The sequence below is a fragment of the Acanthochromis polyacanthus genome, chromosome 15, assembly GCF_021347895.1.
Source record: "Acanthochromis polyacanthus isolate Apoly-LR-REF ecotype Palm Island chromosome 15, KAUST_Apoly_ChrSc, whole genome shotgun sequence".
In the NCBI taxonomy this organism is placed as follows: Eukaryota; Metazoa; Chordata; class Actinopteri; family Pomacentridae; genus Acanthochromis; species Acanthochromis polyacanthus.
The window spans coordinates 7,366,263-7,383,617 of NC_067127.1; the positions used below are offsets into that span (position 1 = coordinate 7,366,263).

The 17,355-nt window shown below is 39.1% G+C and overlaps 1 protein-coding gene across 1 annotated transcript; it reads left to right on the plus strand.

Moving 5' to 3' along the window:
• Nucleotides 1-922: 922 nt before the first annotated feature.
• On the plus strand, nucleotides 923-16,691 carry edrf1 (erythroid differentiation regulatory factor 1). Its single transcript, XM_022214742.2, has 25 exons — nucleotides 923-1,406; nucleotides 3,475-3,683; nucleotides 4,520-4,586; nucleotides 4,677-4,802; nucleotides 4,906-5,030; nucleotides 5,120-5,267; nucleotides 5,400-5,501; nucleotides 6,376-6,497; nucleotides 6,894-7,005; nucleotides 7,457-7,604; nucleotides 7,697-7,808; nucleotides 8,746-8,857; nucleotides 9,191-9,475; nucleotides 9,606-9,677; nucleotides 10,193-10,340; nucleotides 10,461-10,652; nucleotides 10,926-11,126; nucleotides 12,116-12,334; nucleotides 12,613-12,839; nucleotides 12,961-13,119; nucleotides 13,340-13,489; nucleotides 14,004-14,157; nucleotides 14,302-14,417; nucleotides 14,539-14,711; nucleotides 15,821-16,691. Exons 1-25 carry the CDS (start codon nucleotides 1,308-1,310, stop codon nucleotides 15,984-15,986), a joined length of 3,744 nt encoding a protein of 1,247 aa, XP_022070434.1. The 5' UTR covers nucleotides 923-1,307; the 3' UTR covers nucleotides 15,987-16,691.
• Nucleotides 16,692-17,355: the final 664 nt, after the last annotated feature.

The window sequence follows — 17,355 nt, forward strand, 5'->3', positions numbered from 1 at the left end:
AAAATGTATAAAAAGTTAAAACTATATATGCACAGCATAAGTTAAAAAATATTAATTAATAAGAATTACTGAGAATTGAAAAGTCGAAAATTGTAATATCATATAATATAATATAAAGTAATTGGAGAAAAATAAGTCAACTATATAAGTATAGTTATGAAGTATTTGCACAATACCTGACGATTAATAATTTCATGACTAGAAACACTGCCATCTAGTGAGTTAATATTTAGTGTTTGAAATGCTAAATACAAGTTTCTTTGTATTTATTTTAGTATTTAGGTACTTAGTATTTTAAATAAAATTATCAATGTTTTACTTCACATCAAATAGTACATATAATATAATATAATATAACATAATATTATATTATATTATATTATATGCTGCTAGTACTGTTCACGTATTAAATTTATTTATTTTTAATAATTTACTCACAGAAAAGTCCGCGTTTCGTTCATATTAAATCAATTATTTAAGTTGTGGGCTTTAATTGACTGCACGAAAAGTAGTACAACTAAACAATGTGTAGATTTACTGTTTGTTTTTTATTTTATTTTTTTGGTCTCTGATCTCTAATAGCAGAGTATAGGTATTCATTGTATATAAAAGTGTTTAATTTGGAGCAGTGACTGTGCATAAATTCAGTAAACGCTAGAAATAAGGACACAGCAGCCGGTCAGGAAATTTCAGAACAAGCCAGAAAGAACTCAACTTTTCCAGAAGGAACCTCTGGAAGTACTTCCGGGTCACGTACTTTCGGTCACTGAAACATTTTCTGAAAATTCCAATATTGTTTATTAAAAACCTTTAAAGGCCATTTATTTTGTATTGTATCAATATGTGTCTATTTATAAAAATGTTTAAATAAAAGAACACGCGAAGGTTTGGAGTTGGTCCTACCGTGAACCAGGAAGTGGTTGTTCGCTCTGTAACGTGTTCTCTGTAAACAGACTGCTGCAGATGGACAGAGAAGAGGCTGCAGGCTGGGTTACCAGTTAACTAGCGAAGGGCTAAACAAAACTGGGGTTAACTAAGTAACAACAGCCTCTAGTGATACTGTCGTTTAGCTTTAATTTAATTACTGTGTTGTGTAACTGCACTTTTTTGCTATGTTTAGGAGCTAGCTTGTCAAGCTAGCAAACTAACCAGGAAAACCACAAACTTTATCGGCATTTCTGACGTCTCTCGCTCGTTTTTTAGTTCCTGTATGGATTATTTATGATTTGTCCAAGCCAGTATGGACATATTGTGTGGTTGTTAGGAAATCATCAGTGCGTTTTCGATTACACGGACTTGTGTGCGGTATGAGTGCATCAGCTGGGGACAGAGAGTCTGGGATCCCCTCGGACACCGCAAAGGAGGAAATCAGTGGTCCAGCTTGTACAGGAGATAACAGCAAACATGTAAGTAACTGGGCTGAGCTGTGGTTTGTTTACTGTTCAAAATTAAAACGAAACTGTCGTCTATACACCAGTAAAGTACAGCTGTTTGTGGATATCTAAATTCACTGCCACTTGTGGTCTGATACTCATGACACATTTAGAAGTCGATATCTGTATCAGTAATCAGAATCCGCTTTAATGGCCAAGTATGTACACAACATACAAGGAATATGGTTTCGGCTGTTGGTGCCACCCTAGGAATATGGAAAGAGAATAATAAAAATAAAGAAACTATAGAAAGAAGAACAGGGAAAAAATAGTAGTGGTAAAAATAAATTTAACACAATATATACAGATATTTACAAGCTAGAAAGGAATATTTAAACACTGTAGTGCAAAAGCAGAGAATGCTGTTCATAGTGCAAAAAGTATTGTACATGTCCATTGGAATACTGTCCACTGTACAGGTGTGGAGGAATGACTAATAACATTGTTCTTTATTTATAGAGTACCTCTCAAAGTCCATGTTACATAGTGCTTTACAAGGCAGCGAAAATTAAACAACAGAGTTCAATGTAAATAAAAAACTTTTGCATTTTCAGGAAAGGCTCTCTAATAAAAGTATCAAAATAGAGAACAGGCAAAAGATCTTCAATTGCATATTGGTGTAATGTTCGAAACTATAGCTAGAAATAACTCTGAGAAAAGCCATGAAAGGCTTTAAGAGATCAGTGATATTCTAAAATCTATCCTAAAACATTCTGGGAGCCGGTGTAGCATGGTTAAAATGAAGCCCGATGTGCTCACGTTTCTTGGTTCTTGTTAAAAGCGTGGCAGCTGAGTTCTCAACTATCCAGAGTTAATTCAATTATGCATCATTTGGTCGATATAAATGTAACACCCAACTGCAGGCCATTAGGATCAGGAAGAACAGTTGCAGGAAATAAGAAGTAGCACTGCAATCACTAAACCCTGCCCACAAAGGAAGACAATACTTCAAACTTTCAATATGTTGTTATCATCGTAGTAAACAATTAACAACTCCACTGCAGGCCATGTGTAATAGTGTTAAAGGATCATGAGTGATAGTGATAATGGGATATGTGCTATAGTGTTTAAAGGACATGTATAGGGTAATTATGTGTAATAGTAGTTCAGAGTAATGTGCAATGCAATCATGTGTAATAGTGTCAGAGGGATATATGTAGTGGAATCTTATATTATAATGACAGAGGGATTAGTGTAGTATGACAATGTGTACTACTAATAGAGGGAAATGTGCAGTAGTAACAGAGATATTTGCAATATAATCATTTGTAAATGTTAATTAATTACTGCTTAGTAGCTTGCCTTGGTCCCCCAGTTTTTGTCTGTTATGTGCACTATGTGTTATCACTTGTTACTTGTTTTGCTTTTTTGTGTGTCTTTGTTCAGTTTTGGTATTATGTTAATTGTAATTTATTTATTTTTGATCTGCCAATGGAACTCGAGATGGAAATTTGCCGCACAGCTACAATCTCTTGTGTTTATGTGGAAATGTACATTAATACAAACTGTCCCAGTTTAAAAAAATAAACATAAACAACCAACTCTGCCCTAACTGCTTGACTGGGATTTAGCTGGGTTATAGATGGTTGGGGAAGCAGAATGACAAACAAAATAAACAAACACACATAAGACAAGAACACTAATCTGTCACCAGTTGTTTTTTCATGCTACCTGATCCCTTGTCAAGGCAGGCAAAACAAAAAAGCAAACCTCCAGGAAAACGATAAAGAACACACAAAAAAATGTTCTACTGCTGGAGCAGTCAATAGACCAGGGAATTTCTGGCATGTTGAGCCACTCATGCTACCTATTTTTATTTCCACATGCTGCTCCTTATTTCTCTTTGCACCACTGAATGAGGTGTCACTCCACTGAACAGAACCAGTGTCAAAGAACCTACAAGGTCATCCTTTATCTACAATTCTGCGCTAACTGATGCATAGCCCCGTTCTCTGTGCCACATAAACCCGAAATATTTCACTTAATCAGTGATTTCTGGTTGTCAGTAGCTTACAATATGGTGCTTTTTCTTATTTCATAGGACTCCGCAATATGTTCAGGCACCAGTGAAATCAAGAGTCGTGCTGTGGTCAAGTACTCTGCTGCCCCACCTCCTACCAGCTACGCCCTCCTGCAGGAGAAGACGGACTTGAAGCTGCCACCTGCAAACTGGCTGAGAGAAAATCCCCAGCTGGGCAGCGCTGGCACCACTATATTAGGGTCCAGCAGCAAGAGCAAGCCTTTTTCCAGGTATCATATCACAAGTGTTGACTGCTCATTGTTAGAGATACAGGGTGAAACTACATTAATATGAGATATAATACCCTAAAAGTACCTCTCATAGTGTTTCATAGATTTAATGACACTTTTTTTGATATGTTTTTCTTAAATATAATCTGCCAAATTGTTTTTAACCAGATGGCGATTCTGGACCTCACATATGCTGTGATTGCGTGCTGCATTTTTATTTACCAGATTATAGGCCTGCTTTAAACCACACTGTAATGTTAATCCTGTTGTGTTAAATACAGTCAGTATTTAGTGGTATTTATATAGATCCTGAAAATCCCATATTGTGCCCCTTTTCAGCAAATTAATGGAAGTCTCACATGTCCCCACAATGTGCTTTTCAATTTTCATCTCAAAGCAATGCAAAGATGGTTGTGATGGCAGTTTTGAGATATTGTGAGTGTGTTTGGCTGAAAAACAATACAAGTCAAAGTTTGTATCAGAGCTGACAGCATAATGTTCCACTCTCTGTTTGACTGTGAGAATCTGCTGAGCAGATGGCCTCTGTTGTTGGTCTGAATGCACTCGTGAAAACTGATTAGTACTCACTGGTATATCCACATTAGCCACAGTGTGTAAAGGACTCCATGCATTCTGCGCTTTTTCACTAATGATACCAAATGACATCCAAACCACCAGTAAAAGAAGCACTGGATACTGACAATCCTCCACGTTTATGTCAGGATTGTCAGTGATTAAATTACAAATGCAGATTAGTCAGTGGAAGGCTTCAATTATCAGTCAGACTCGAATTTATTTCTAAGTACTCTGTATTGATTAAATTTTGTTTTTTGCAGTTTTGGGATGGCCTATGACTTCATCGATTGCATTGGCGACGATGTAGACGTCGTGTCAGACTCAGAGGTTAGTAGAGCTGTTGCAAAGCTGTTTCTCTCTATGCTTCTGAAATATGCACACACAGCTGATATTAACTTTGTTTTCTGTCACCTTCAGAACATCAAGAAGCTTTTGAAAATTCCCTACAGCAAGTCCCATGTTAGTATGGCTGTTCACCGCGTGGGGAGAACTTTGCTTTTGGATGAGCTGGACATTCAAGAACTCTTCATGAGATCCTCTCAGGTGCAGCTGAGTGTTTTACAGACTTTTTTAAAGTCATGAGAATTTTTGCATAACTAGTTTTGTTATTTACATGCAGTTAAATCTCCCTGCCTTGCATGTTTAGACAGGAGATTGGACATGGCTGAAGGATTTTTACCAGCGGCTAATAGATCAGAAATGGCAGAGGAAAAAGAAGAGTAAAGAGCACTGGTATCAGAAAGCAATCCTGTCAAAGTTCCTCTACTACAGGCGAGTATTTACTGCTCAAATGAGTAGATTTAGCCTAATGTGAAGCTACATTATATTCTGTCTTACACTAACGTCTGTGTTTCATGTAGTATAAATGGTGAAGGAGCTGCAGAGCCTGTATCAGACAACCTGAATGAAGGAGAAGAAGAGAACAGGGCTGAGGAATTCAGTTCTTCGTGGCCTACAACTTTCACCAGCACACAGTCCGATGTGGAGGAGTCAGATGCGCCCAAAGAGGTAGCATAGCTGTCAGTCTTCTGTGGGACAAACAGATCTGAGAAGAAATCAAAAGATGATTGTTACTTTGACTTTTGTTCTTGGCTTGTTTTTTTTGTATTAAGTGAGACACTGATGCTGTTAAATTTGCAGGAAAGTGTGTCCATGGACAGCATGTTTGCTCTGGGCCAAGTGGCGTCTGTACCAAAAGAGCAAAACCTCCCCACACTCTTCAATGAAGGGGAGAACAGTCAGGTAATGCAATCTTTTACCGCTCCTTAACCCTCCTGTTGTCCTCATTTACGGGCAGCAAAAATATAGTTTCCTTGTCTGCAAAAAATCCCAAAATTCACCCCCAAAAAAATCCCCAAATTCATGAAAATTTGCAAAACCTTCAGGAAGAAAATTCCAATTATTCCTAAAAGTTTCCCTTCAAAGGGGGATATAGGTTTGGCGTCCGTCCGTCCGTCCGAGATAAAGGGGACAGCTTTTCTCAGAAACTGTTACGGCTAGGATTACGAAATTTAGTGTGTAGCTTCACACCTTGGACACCTTGATCGAGTTCGAAAATGAGACCTGTGCGATAATATTTAACAGAGTTATGGCCCTTGATCACTATTTTGGATATAGACTCATAGACATCACATGTGGCGGGGGATATTGATGACCATTTTGTCTTGTTTAAAAAAAAATCCCCCAAATTTGGCAAGAAAATTCTTGTAAATATTTTCAAAAGATAAGTAAAATTCTTCCAAAAACATCCTAAAAAATTTAAAGTGATTTCATACATATCAGTAAAACTTCTGATATTTTCTTAAGAACATTCACATAAAAATCAACCAAAATCCATCAAATTTCGCTGGATTTTGGTTGATTTTTATGTGAATGTTCTTAAGAAACATTTTTAACTTTTTTTTCCACCAAAAAATGTTCAAAGATTTCCCAAAAATGTTGATAATTTGGACATCAGAAGTTTCACTGTGAAATTTTTTTTTTTCCCCCACATTTTCAAACTTTAAAGCGGGTCAGATTTGACCTGCAAGACGACATAAGGATTAATGGTATGCTGCTACAGCTTGCAGAATTTATACATCCTGTTAAATACACTTTAATATCCTTTTTTTGACAGGGTTTAAGGAATGACTTTGTGCGAAACATCATGTGGACGTTCGAGGATATCCACATGCTGGTTGGGTCCAACATGCCTATTTTTGGAGGCGGTCGCTATCCTGCCGTCAGTCTGAGACTCAGGTTGGACTTTTAATCCAATTGTTCCTGAAATTAACACTCATGTGGAGGCAAAATAATAATGTAATTCCTTGTTTTAATTGAATTGCACTTCATAATCCTGTTGCCTTCTGTTCGATTGTCTGCCTCTGCAAGATAATGCAAATTAATCTACACACATAATGGACTAGAAAATAATGGGTTGACATACAGTATGTCCACAGAAGATACGCTGTGATTATAGCTGTAAAAATTGTCTTCATCAAGTCCATTTTTAATTTAGTCTAGCTGACCTCAGGAGGTGAACCAGAAATTTAATTTTGGATGCTGCAGCCTCATCACAATCGCACATCGTTCCACTACATTGTTCCCCCTTAATCTAATATTAACTGTCTAACTTTCTCTCGCTGTGTTTTTCAGGGACAACAATAAACCAATCAACATTTTGACGGGGATCGACTACTGGCTCGACAATCTGATGTGCAATGTCCCGGAACTCGTCATGTGTTTTCATGTCAATGGCATTGTTCAGGTAAATTACTGTTGCAGTTATTATTATTATGTGCTCGATGATTGTAATTCACAGTACATTATAAGCTATGTTTTCTGTAGTAGTCAACTTTAATGGCAAAAAATTCAGACTTTTTATCTGCTTGCACCATGGTTTGTGGTGTACAGGACATCATAGTGTATGTTGGCGTCTGTATACAGTTTTAAATGCAGTAATTCAACAGCATTACGTAGTAGAAACTTGCACCACAGGGACCCCATATAGTGCCAACAATCTGATTAGATTTGAGCGTGTTTCTTAATTTTTAAAGATTTCTTTTTCATTTTTTAAACTTCAGTCTGCATTATTGATTACAGTCCTGCTAATCCTGTGAGAATGTGTTTTTTTCATGCTTGTCACTGTTTGACTTTAGAGCCACTTGTATTAAAAAATGGTTTTCTTATTTTCTTTGCTTTTATGGTTTTCGCCTAAGAAATATGAGATGATAAAAACAGAGGACATCCCTCATCTGGAGAACTCCACGTTTTCCACGAGAGTTGTGAAAGATATCGCCCAAAATATCCTCTCCTTTCTTAAGTCCAACTGCACCAAAGAGGGTCACACCTACTGGCTTTTCAAAGGTGGGAGATAAATCAGCAGAAATGGTTGTATCAAGTCAGTAACTGATGTATCTCGTTTGCTTAAATGCTCTCTGTCGTACTTGAATCCACAGCTAGTGGGAGTGACATCGTGAAGCTTTATGATCTAACTACTCTGTGTGAGGAGGCTGAAGAAGAGAAATGTCAGAATCCCTTCACTCTTCCTGTAGCTGTGTTGTTGTACAGGTGAGTATGTGGTACACACTCAGGATGTGAGCTTCCTTGTGTTGTAGTTGTGAAAACCGGTCTGTGCATTTAAGAAATTGAATTACATGGTTGAAATTATATTGAATAAACTCACCCTATGAAAATAAACTTTTTTTTGTTTAAATGACATTTCTTTTTGAGTGTAGTGTGGAATGTTTGTCTCCCCCATCTGGCAGTAGAAGTAATTACACATGCACTATTGAAGCATGTTAATGGCATAAATGTGTCTGATTTATTTATTTATTTTACAAATGGAGGCTTCTTCAACAGCAGTAAAGCAACATCCATATCTGCCCTCAGTACCTTATTTAATCTGTGCTCTTTACTACAGAAAAGCCATACCAATGTAATATGTATTTGTCCAGCGATACACTACTTCCTTCTTTTTTTTTTTTTTTAAATACTTTACTCTGAATGCTTAGTTCCTTTTTAATCTTATAGGTCAAAAACTTCTCACAGGCTTTTCCATCATAGGCATACCTACTCCTGGTTTCTTCACCCTATTCCATCTCTGTTGCTATGATTGCTCCCCTCTTTAAATCAGCAGTTGCTGGTTGATGCATCGAACGCATCATAGCACCAGACACCAGATTTAAAACTGAAATTTAAAGAGATTTAAGTACCGGGGATAAGCTCAGTCAGCACTGTGCGAAACTTCTTCGCAATGGCTTGAACGTACGGAATGTTCAGTTACAAAAGAAAAATAATAGATTTTTTTCTTCATAAAAGTTGCGAATTAAAATTGTGTAATATAAACTATTTCTAAATAAAATTAAGTACTCTGTCATTTTACTTGGTTCTATTCAATCGGCCATATTTCCTATAAATGTTATGAAATTAAATCGGCCTCTTAATTAAAAGTTTAAGCTGAAATTATGTGTCTAAATTTCTTTTATTTTTCTGTTTTGCATCACAGAGTGGCCAGCAACTTGATGCTGAAGGCGAGGCAGAACAGAAAGCACTATGGCACAATCAGAACTCTGCTCTTAAACTGTGTTAAACTTCTGGATCAGGAGAGGCATCCTCAGGTAGGTGTGGCACATTCTACCCTCTTTCAAAGGCAGAGTTAAATGGAGGTAGGAAACAAAGATGTATGGGCGCAACAAAGGTCCCAACATGGATTCAGAGTCTCAGCCTACAGTTAAAAGATGAGTTGTCAGGTAATATGAAAGGTGGGAAACTCACTGGGAGGGTCCTTGTTTCACGTCCAAATTCATTAGTTTTGACTTGGATATTCCTGCTCATGTTTTATCTGTATTAAGACAGTACAAAAAGTACTTGACTAAATCTGAGAATTCCATTGTTTAGGTTTGATTAAACCTGACTTCTGTCTTTATCGCGTCAATCTCCTGTCTGTTCAGATCATCGCCTCCGCCCACTACATGCTTTCGGAGCTTTTCCAGCTCGACGAGCCTCCCGAAGAAGATGGAGGAGAGTCTCTGCGGGCCGGTGGCTCAGAGGACAGCTACAGCGACGAAGACAGAGAAGAAGAGGAGGAGGAGGAGGATCTGATGGAGGACAGCGATGACAGTGGCTCCTACAGTAACTGCTCCAGCCCACAGGACGATAGTAAAGCAGTGGCCGTGATCCGCTCTGTAGGCGAGCTGTCGGTCCCTGAGAAATACAAATCCACTTACCAGATCAGAGTAAGTTAGTCTTGAAACGTTCCTCCTGCCTTCTTCTCTACACAGATTAAAGGGAGGGAGAATTGGACCAACAGACAGGCATGTTGTATGTAAAAACAAAGAGATAATCTTCCCTTTTTCTTTTCTGCAGCCAAGTTGTGCTTTCCCTGTTTCTCAAGACAAAGAAGAACGGTGCAGACACGTCCTGAGCTACGTGTTGAAGGCAAGTTTCTGCAAGACATTTATGTTTAGTGGACATACTATGCTACAAACGTGGTGTGTATTGAGAAGGCCATCATCTGTGCTGTATTAAGGGGAAACCACCTATTTTACACATCAAAGTCAGTCAGTTGTAGGAGAATACTACTTTTGTATTTGTGAAAAGAAGTCGTATAAAGCCTTTTGTTAAATCTTTAAAAAAAAAAATAAAAGCCTCAAGAGATGCCAGTGTCTCCTGGGAATGAACTTCAAGTTTGAAATTGAAAAAGAATTTCAGCCTGTGGTTCTTGAAAGACTAGAGCTCATCAGAAGTCTGTACCCTGCTCCTCGTCTCTGCTTGAAGCTAGCAGCTCCAGCTTTTTGCTACTGGTGTCATCTTTTACTGAACTGTTAGTGGTCGAGTTGAATCGAAAAAAGATGACACTGCATTGATTTTCAAGCTGTTTTTGAAAACAGTCTGACAGTGCTTCATCTGTGGGGTCCTCTTTAACCGAACGGCTCTGATAACACGCTGCACAGGGGTTGAAGGCAGTGGACGGCAGCATCAAGAAGGAGAGTGATCTCCCGGCTGCAGACCCTAACACGCCCATTCCCCTCAAATATGAAGACCGAAGTGCTAACGGAGCCTGTGCTGCTGAGAAAGGCATCTCTCTTCTGCTTGAAAGAGGTCAGTCTACAGCTGTCATTTCCGAGCTGATACAATACCAAATGATTCGATACAGCAAAACAGACAAACATCACGGCTCACACTGAGGTTTACTGTGCTCTAATGCATGTCTGTAAACAGCGGGACCCTTGCAGGCCGACCAGAAGCACCCGACGCGCTCAGGGATGATCCCCGGCTCCTGGCAGCACCGCATGAAGCTGCAGCTCTTCCTCAAAGCCTCCAAAGCCTACTACGTCCTGTCTGATGCAGCCACTAACTTGCTAAAGTATGGACGAGCCTTGCGCTACATCAAACTCTCTCTGCAGTGCTACGGTGAGTTTATTTAACAGTGTAATGACTACACTAGTTAATGCTTCTCAGTATTTTCATGTCTTTTTAATAGGACTCTTGTGAACATTTTTCTTGCAATTTCAACCGGCCTGGAGATTATTAAATATTCATCTAATATTAATGCATAATCAAATAATTACAACCCCAGCTACATTCCTCTGTAGAAGTTATTTCAATATTTTATGAAGCAATATAATAACTCAACATATTCGGCTGCTTCTCCGTCCACTCTTCCACCGCTGCCGTTCCCTCCAGATGCCTATTGCTCAGTGAGCGGTACACTGCACCCACAAGTGCTGCAGTTTCACAGCCAGTGCCTGTCTCTCTGCGGGGACATTCAGCTGATGTTGGCCCAGAATGCCAACAACAGAGCAGCTTACCTGGAGGAATACAGCTACCAGACCAAAGAGGACCAGGAGATCCTGCACAGCCTGCACAGAGAGAGCAGCTGCCAGGGTCAGTCTCTAAAGGGAAATATGTTGAAATTATTAAAGTGCTTGCAGACAGTGCAGTGGTCCCTCGCCAGGTTAAGTTCCAGACCTCCTGTTGATAGATGAAAATCCACGAAGTAGCTGCTGTATTTGTTTTATTATTTAGACATATTTTAAGGCTTTATAAACCCTCCCTCCACACATCACCGCAGAGCAACGCTATGCTCAGCTGTCAGACGTCTGTGTGAAATGGACAGGATGCTGAATGGTGCTACTCACAAGAGACAGAGGAGACTGATGCTACGGTCGCTGAGCCAGTCACTTTTATTTCGATTAAATAATATGTTTTAATTATTATCTTTCATATCTTTTTATATTGTTTTCAGTTTTTTTAGGCTAGAAAATGCTTATTTTACAGCAAAAATAATTAAAATAATATAGCGATGGCAGAACTGGTCACTATGACTGGGAGTTCAGGGTGTTAGGGGTTTAAATGTCATCATTGTGGTTTATGTTAGGGTTACAGTGCTACTAGGGTTTGTGTTTTATTGTGTTTTTGTGGTTTAGTCAGCCTAGTTAGTTTGGTTAAGTGTCATGTTGTCAGGACCGTGAGTGTGAAGTGTGTTTGATGACTTCCTGCCACATTTTCAATAGCGTTGCTCTCTGTGTGTGTCAAAATAAAAGCATCCGCCAGTTGCAGAGTACATAAAAGACAGATACTCTCACTATGTACTGCATAATCCTGCAATATAGCAAAAAATTTGTGATACCAAATACATTTTTAAATTCTGCAATACAATGAGACCGCGGATAGTGAACTGTGATATGGTGAGGGACCACTGTATGTTCAAATTACAAGTGCTTACAGGCGGTACAAAGCCTGATCTACAAGTGGTACGCAATACCTTCTTATCTGTCTAGTTTTACAATATTCATGAAAATCCTAGCATCTATTGCCTGTTCAAGTTGCTTTATTCTATTGATCATTCCACTCGTTTACTCTCTATTCACTAGCCTTCAACATGGCAACAGACCTGGCCATGGATCCCGAGTACCAGCTGTTTGTTAGCAGTAAGTGCTACGAAGCAGCGTATGAACTACTGGTTTCTGAGGCTTTGAAAGATCATACCTCAGATCAGCTGGCGCAGGTTCTCAAAAGGCTGGGAAACATCCGCAACGAGATGGGAGTCTTCTACATGAACCAGGCTGCAGCCATGCAGACTGAGAAAGAAGGTACATTAGATTAGAGCGCTGCAACTGTACAGAAAACAGTGTGTGATGACAGCTATTCATTTTGATTTTCTGACACAATCTCATGTTTTTATTTATGTAATTTTCTAAAGCTTTTCCAGAATCTTTGTTGCTGGAGTCTTGTTGAAATTTCAATGCTTCACACTGGAATGAAAATAACCAAAAACAATCACTCTCTGCTGGGATCAGCAAAAGTATTGAGTAAAAATTGTTCATTAAACTGCATTGCTGGCCATCTACTCTTCCCACTCCCCTTCTAGTGAAGAGATCGGTGTCTGTAGCAGAGCAGGAGATGTGGAAAAAGAGTTTTGCCTTCTTTGAGAAAGGAATGAACGACTTTGAAGCAATCGGGGACAGCACCAACACGGCCTTACTGCTGTGTAATACGGGCAGGCTGATGAGAATCTGTGCTCAGGCTCACTGTGCCATGTCTGCCGACCAGAGCAGAGGGGAGTTCTCACCTGAAGAGGCTCTTTACTACAACAAGGTGCCACATCAGACTCAAAGTCTTAAATTCTTCACTTCACTGGAGTACTCACACTTAAATGGAACTGTATTGTTCTTCTGTCTTCAGTCTTGTTGATCTCATTTCATTCTTTTAACCCCAGGCCATAGACTACTACCTGCGAGCTATGAAGTCGCTGGAAAGCAGAGAGAACCACCCAGCAGTGTGGGACAGTGTAAACTGGGAATTGTCCACGACCTATTTCACCCTGGCTACACTTCTGCAGGATTACGCCCCGCTGTCCAGGAAGGCACAGGAGCAGGTGAACACTTCTGCTATCTATAATAATAAACAAATATTCCAAATTCAGTCAAACTTTTTAACACATTTTTTAAAACCCTGCAGTCTCCACTTTAAAAACGGAGTCTGTCTCCAGAACTCTGACGATACGTCTATTTTGTTATTATCTCTTGTTTTGCATCAGTAACTTTTAGACATTTAATTAAACTTGAAATCATTCGCCGCTGTTTGTGTCATCCAAGATTGGGCGGGAGGTGACCGAAGCGATGATGAAGTCCCTCAAGTACTGTGACCTGCAGACTGAGTCAGCTCGTCAGCCGCTTTATCAGTACAGAGCTGCCACCATCCACCACCGCCTGGCCTCCATGTACCACAGCTGCTTTCGCAACCAGGTTGGAAACTGTCAAACTACACAGTTATATAAAGTCTTTCTTTAATGTTTACTTGGTTTTGTTCCAATCATTTATGAATATTATCCATTTGGCTTTGTTATGTTTTCCTACAGTAGAGAAAAGCAGTAAACAATGACAGGAAGAAGAGGAATAGCATGAGATGTCTGTGTTTCATACTTAGCCGGTGCACTGATAGATGTCTGTGTTTCATACTTACCCAGTGCACTGATAGATGTCTGTGTTTCATACTTACCCGGTGCACTGATAGATGTCTGTGTTTCATACTTACCCAGTGCACTGATAGATGTCTGTGTTTCATACTTACCCAGTGCACTGATAGATGTCTGTGTTTCATACTTACCCAGTGCACTGATAGATGTCTGTGTTTCATACTTACCCAGTGCACTGATAGATGTCTGTGTTTCATACTTACCCAGTGCACTGATAGATGTCTGTGTTTCATACTTACCCAGTGCACTGATAGATTGTGTTTCTGGCTGTAATTGTGTGACAGGTGGGTGATGAACACTTGAGGAAGCAGCATCGCAGCCTGGCTGAGCTTCACTACGGCAAGGCTGTCTGTTTATTCCTCAGCCTCAAAGATGCACCCTGCGAGCTGCTCCGCACGCTGCTGGAGAGGGTGGCTTTTGCAGAGTTTACGATGGCAGGTGAGCGTCTATTCGTCACGATGAAATAATAAGATGTTGGCTGTAATGTTTGTTTTTGTTGTCAGAGAAGGATGGAATCGGAGAACACAGGAGCATTTGTCTCCAACGCCTTGTACAGTGATGGTTTTTATTGTGTTTCCACAGGTCAGAGCAGCAACGCGGCGAAACTGAAGAGCCTGACTGGAGCAATAGAGATCATGACAGAAACTCGTTACGCGTTCCAGCTGATTCATAAAGAGCTGCTGGAGGAGCAGACAGAGGTGAGTGTCAGAGTAGCCGATGGGAGTGCTCTGCTGTACTTATTCATCTTTGTTTAGTTGCCCGTTCTCTGTCACACGCTGTAACCAACACCATCTTTTCCTGTTACTTCTTGCCCTGTAGTCGAGTGAATCAGATGCTGCCGAGTCAGCAGAGTCTCCAGATGTGGCCAGCGGTCCCACATCTGGACTGAACCTCCAGGAAGTGATGAAGTTAATTGGCGTGTTTGAGCCAAGCTTCTCTTTTCTGCTGCTGCAGCTGATCAAGCTGATGACAACAATGAAGCGTAAACCAAGGTGAGCAGGAGTCTGAAACCCTCTTAACCCCGAGACACTGATTGTCGCAAATTCACATCGTACCACTTTGATTCAGACTGCAACCGAGATAGCATATCCATTCCCCCCAATGCCGATTTGTGAATGTTCAATACGTACCTCGCAACCTTTTGCAAACACTGGTTTCTCGTAGGACAAGTCAGAGTGGGACCTAAATTGTTATATACAGGGGGTCCTCAGTTTACGACGTCATTGACCTACGGCATTTCATTGTTACATCAGAGCTGGTTACGTGGGACTTGTTGGCAAGCGAAGCAAATGAATACGTCGACAGCTTTGTTTACATTCTCCGTTTGTACGCCACCTTGGACTGTGCTACATTTTCAAACAGTGAAAACTGCAGCAAAAACAGAATGAAACAACATAAATGCATGTAAATAAATCCTTTTAACTTAACCTGTAAGTCCAACAATGAAGTTAATTACTTACGACGTTACCTTTGTGACGTTTCCAAAGTAGAGAGCCGTGCATCCAGAAAAGCACGTACGTGTGTAAAGGTTAACATCAAAATAGCCGACAGGAAGTGACAACTGTCAACAGACAACTTCAAAATAAAGGCTTTTTCAAAATAATAGTACATCGATAATTGTGCTTTAAGGGCAGCACACCGTGGAAGTGAAATTAGATTTAACGAAACGCTCAGAACAGGCGAAACACAGACGAACATCAGCAATTAGGAGATCAAATTGTAAAAATAGTGCAACGTATTCTGTTATCTTATTGTAAAATGACTCATACATGCATGAAAGTCATTGTTGTTCATGACTTTTATGAAGAACTGATCAATTTCATGATGTATGTAACGGCTTTGCTTACATTTTCTCTGGAGTTCTGACTTACGGCGAAAATCAACTTACATCAAGAGGACCCCCTTTATCTGTTATTATATATATCTGTTCTATGTGTCACAGACAAATTAACTCCACTTAATTTAGCATCAGCTGGAAAGCAAAAACACAAAGAATTATTATTTTTTTTACTTCAAGGGGTTTAGCTACACTTGTATATCTAATATCCTTTTAACTTTGCCAGTGTTCACTCCAGACTGACTCATTTTTTATTTGTTACAGCAATAAAGACGAGGAGCTGTTGAAAACCTACAAGAATGTGTACTCAAAACTCCTCCGCGCTGAGAAAAATGTACCTCTGCTCAGCCGTGTCAAGGTTTACATCGAACTCCTGCAGCAGCTCACCCCAGAAGCAGAAAGTGACGACACAGGTACACAAAAATCATAACAAGGAGAAGACACTTCCAGACTACATTCTGGGGAAGACTCGGAACAGTTTACAGACGCTGTGACAGAAAAAAAAAACAACCATTCATCGTCACAGACATTAATCACATCCTCAGGCAACCCTGTCCTACTATGAATTACAGTTTCAAAGCTAATTTCACCTCCTGCGCCTTTAAAATGATTTCATCTTTTTTTTAGAACATTTGCATCACAGGTTTTCAATTGTACATTTTTGTGAGGAGTTGTAAATTCAAGAAGACATTATTTAATATTATTATTATTATTGCTAAAGCAGTTATGGGTCTTCTGTAAAGCTCCTATGTGTAGGATTTGTTTCTGACTACCAAACGTCACCTGGTTTGTCTCATTTTTATACAAATGTCACGATGAAAAGTCCTGCACATATGGGCTGAAAAAGACACAAATCATTTAGCACGGGGACGGATTAATTTAAATATGATTGATTGGTGTTTTTGATATTCAATGACATCAACAATGCTGTGAATAAAACGGAGTGAAGTGACGGCCGGGAGGCTACAATAAGTTCATACGCGTTATTTGCTTTCCACAACAACGGTGTGCAATAGTTCAGCAACATTCAATGCAAACTCAAGAGGCTAGTTTGTCCACAGTGCTGTACGTATAAATGTGACTTTATATCAGCATGGATTGCTGTGAGATGAGAATAAAAGCTTTTTAAATTTTACACGCTGTATCTTTAATTGTTTGTCTCACACTGGAAAAAATGCTCCTCTCAAAACAAGAAAAAAAAATCTTATTTCAAGGAACTTTTACCTTGAAATAAGTGAAAAAAAATCTGCCAATAGAACAAGTGAAAAATGGCTTGTTAAGATTTCTTGAAATAAGATATGATATTTAGAAAGCGGCGATCTTAAAATTAGCTGGGAAAACTTATTTTAAACTATATTTTATCAGGATCGTCAACCTTAGGTGTCTTAACCCTCCTGTTGTCCTCATTTATGGCACCAACAAAAATAGTTTCCTTGCCTGAAAAAATCCAAAAATTCAGCAAAAAAATTCTCCAGATTTTTTAAAATTTGCAAAATCTTCAGGAAGAAAATTCCTGAAAGGTTTCCCTTAAGTTTTATTTTTTTAAAAATCCCCAGAAATAAACATTTAAAAAATATATAGAAAAATTGTAAATATTTTCAAAAAATGAATAAACATCTTCTTAAAAAATCCTTAAAATATTTAAAGTTGTTACACAAATATCAGTAAAATTTCAAATGTTTTCTTTAAGAACATTCAGAAAAAAAATTCAACCAAAATCCAGCGAATTTTGCTAGATTTTGGTTGATTTCTTTCCCAATGTCCTTAAAGAAACATTTTCTTTTTTTCCCCCATCAAAA

What these genes read in the sequence shown, in the direction of transcription:
- edrf1 (XM_022214742.2), top strand. Translation starts at nt 1,308, where the DNA reads ATGAGTGCATCAGCTGGGGACAGAGAGTCTGGGATCCCCTCGGACACC. An exon ending in TCAAAGTTCCTCTACTACAG is followed by an intron (nt 5,031 to 5,119) that starts GCGAGTATTTAC and finishes TGTTTCATGTAG; the next exon opens with TATAAATGGTGAAGGAGCTG. An exon ending in TGCTGGAGGAGCAGACAGAG is followed by an intron (nt 14,418 to 14,538) that starts GTGAGTGTCAGA and finishes CTTGCCCTGTAG; the next exon opens with TCGAGTGAATCAGATGCTGC.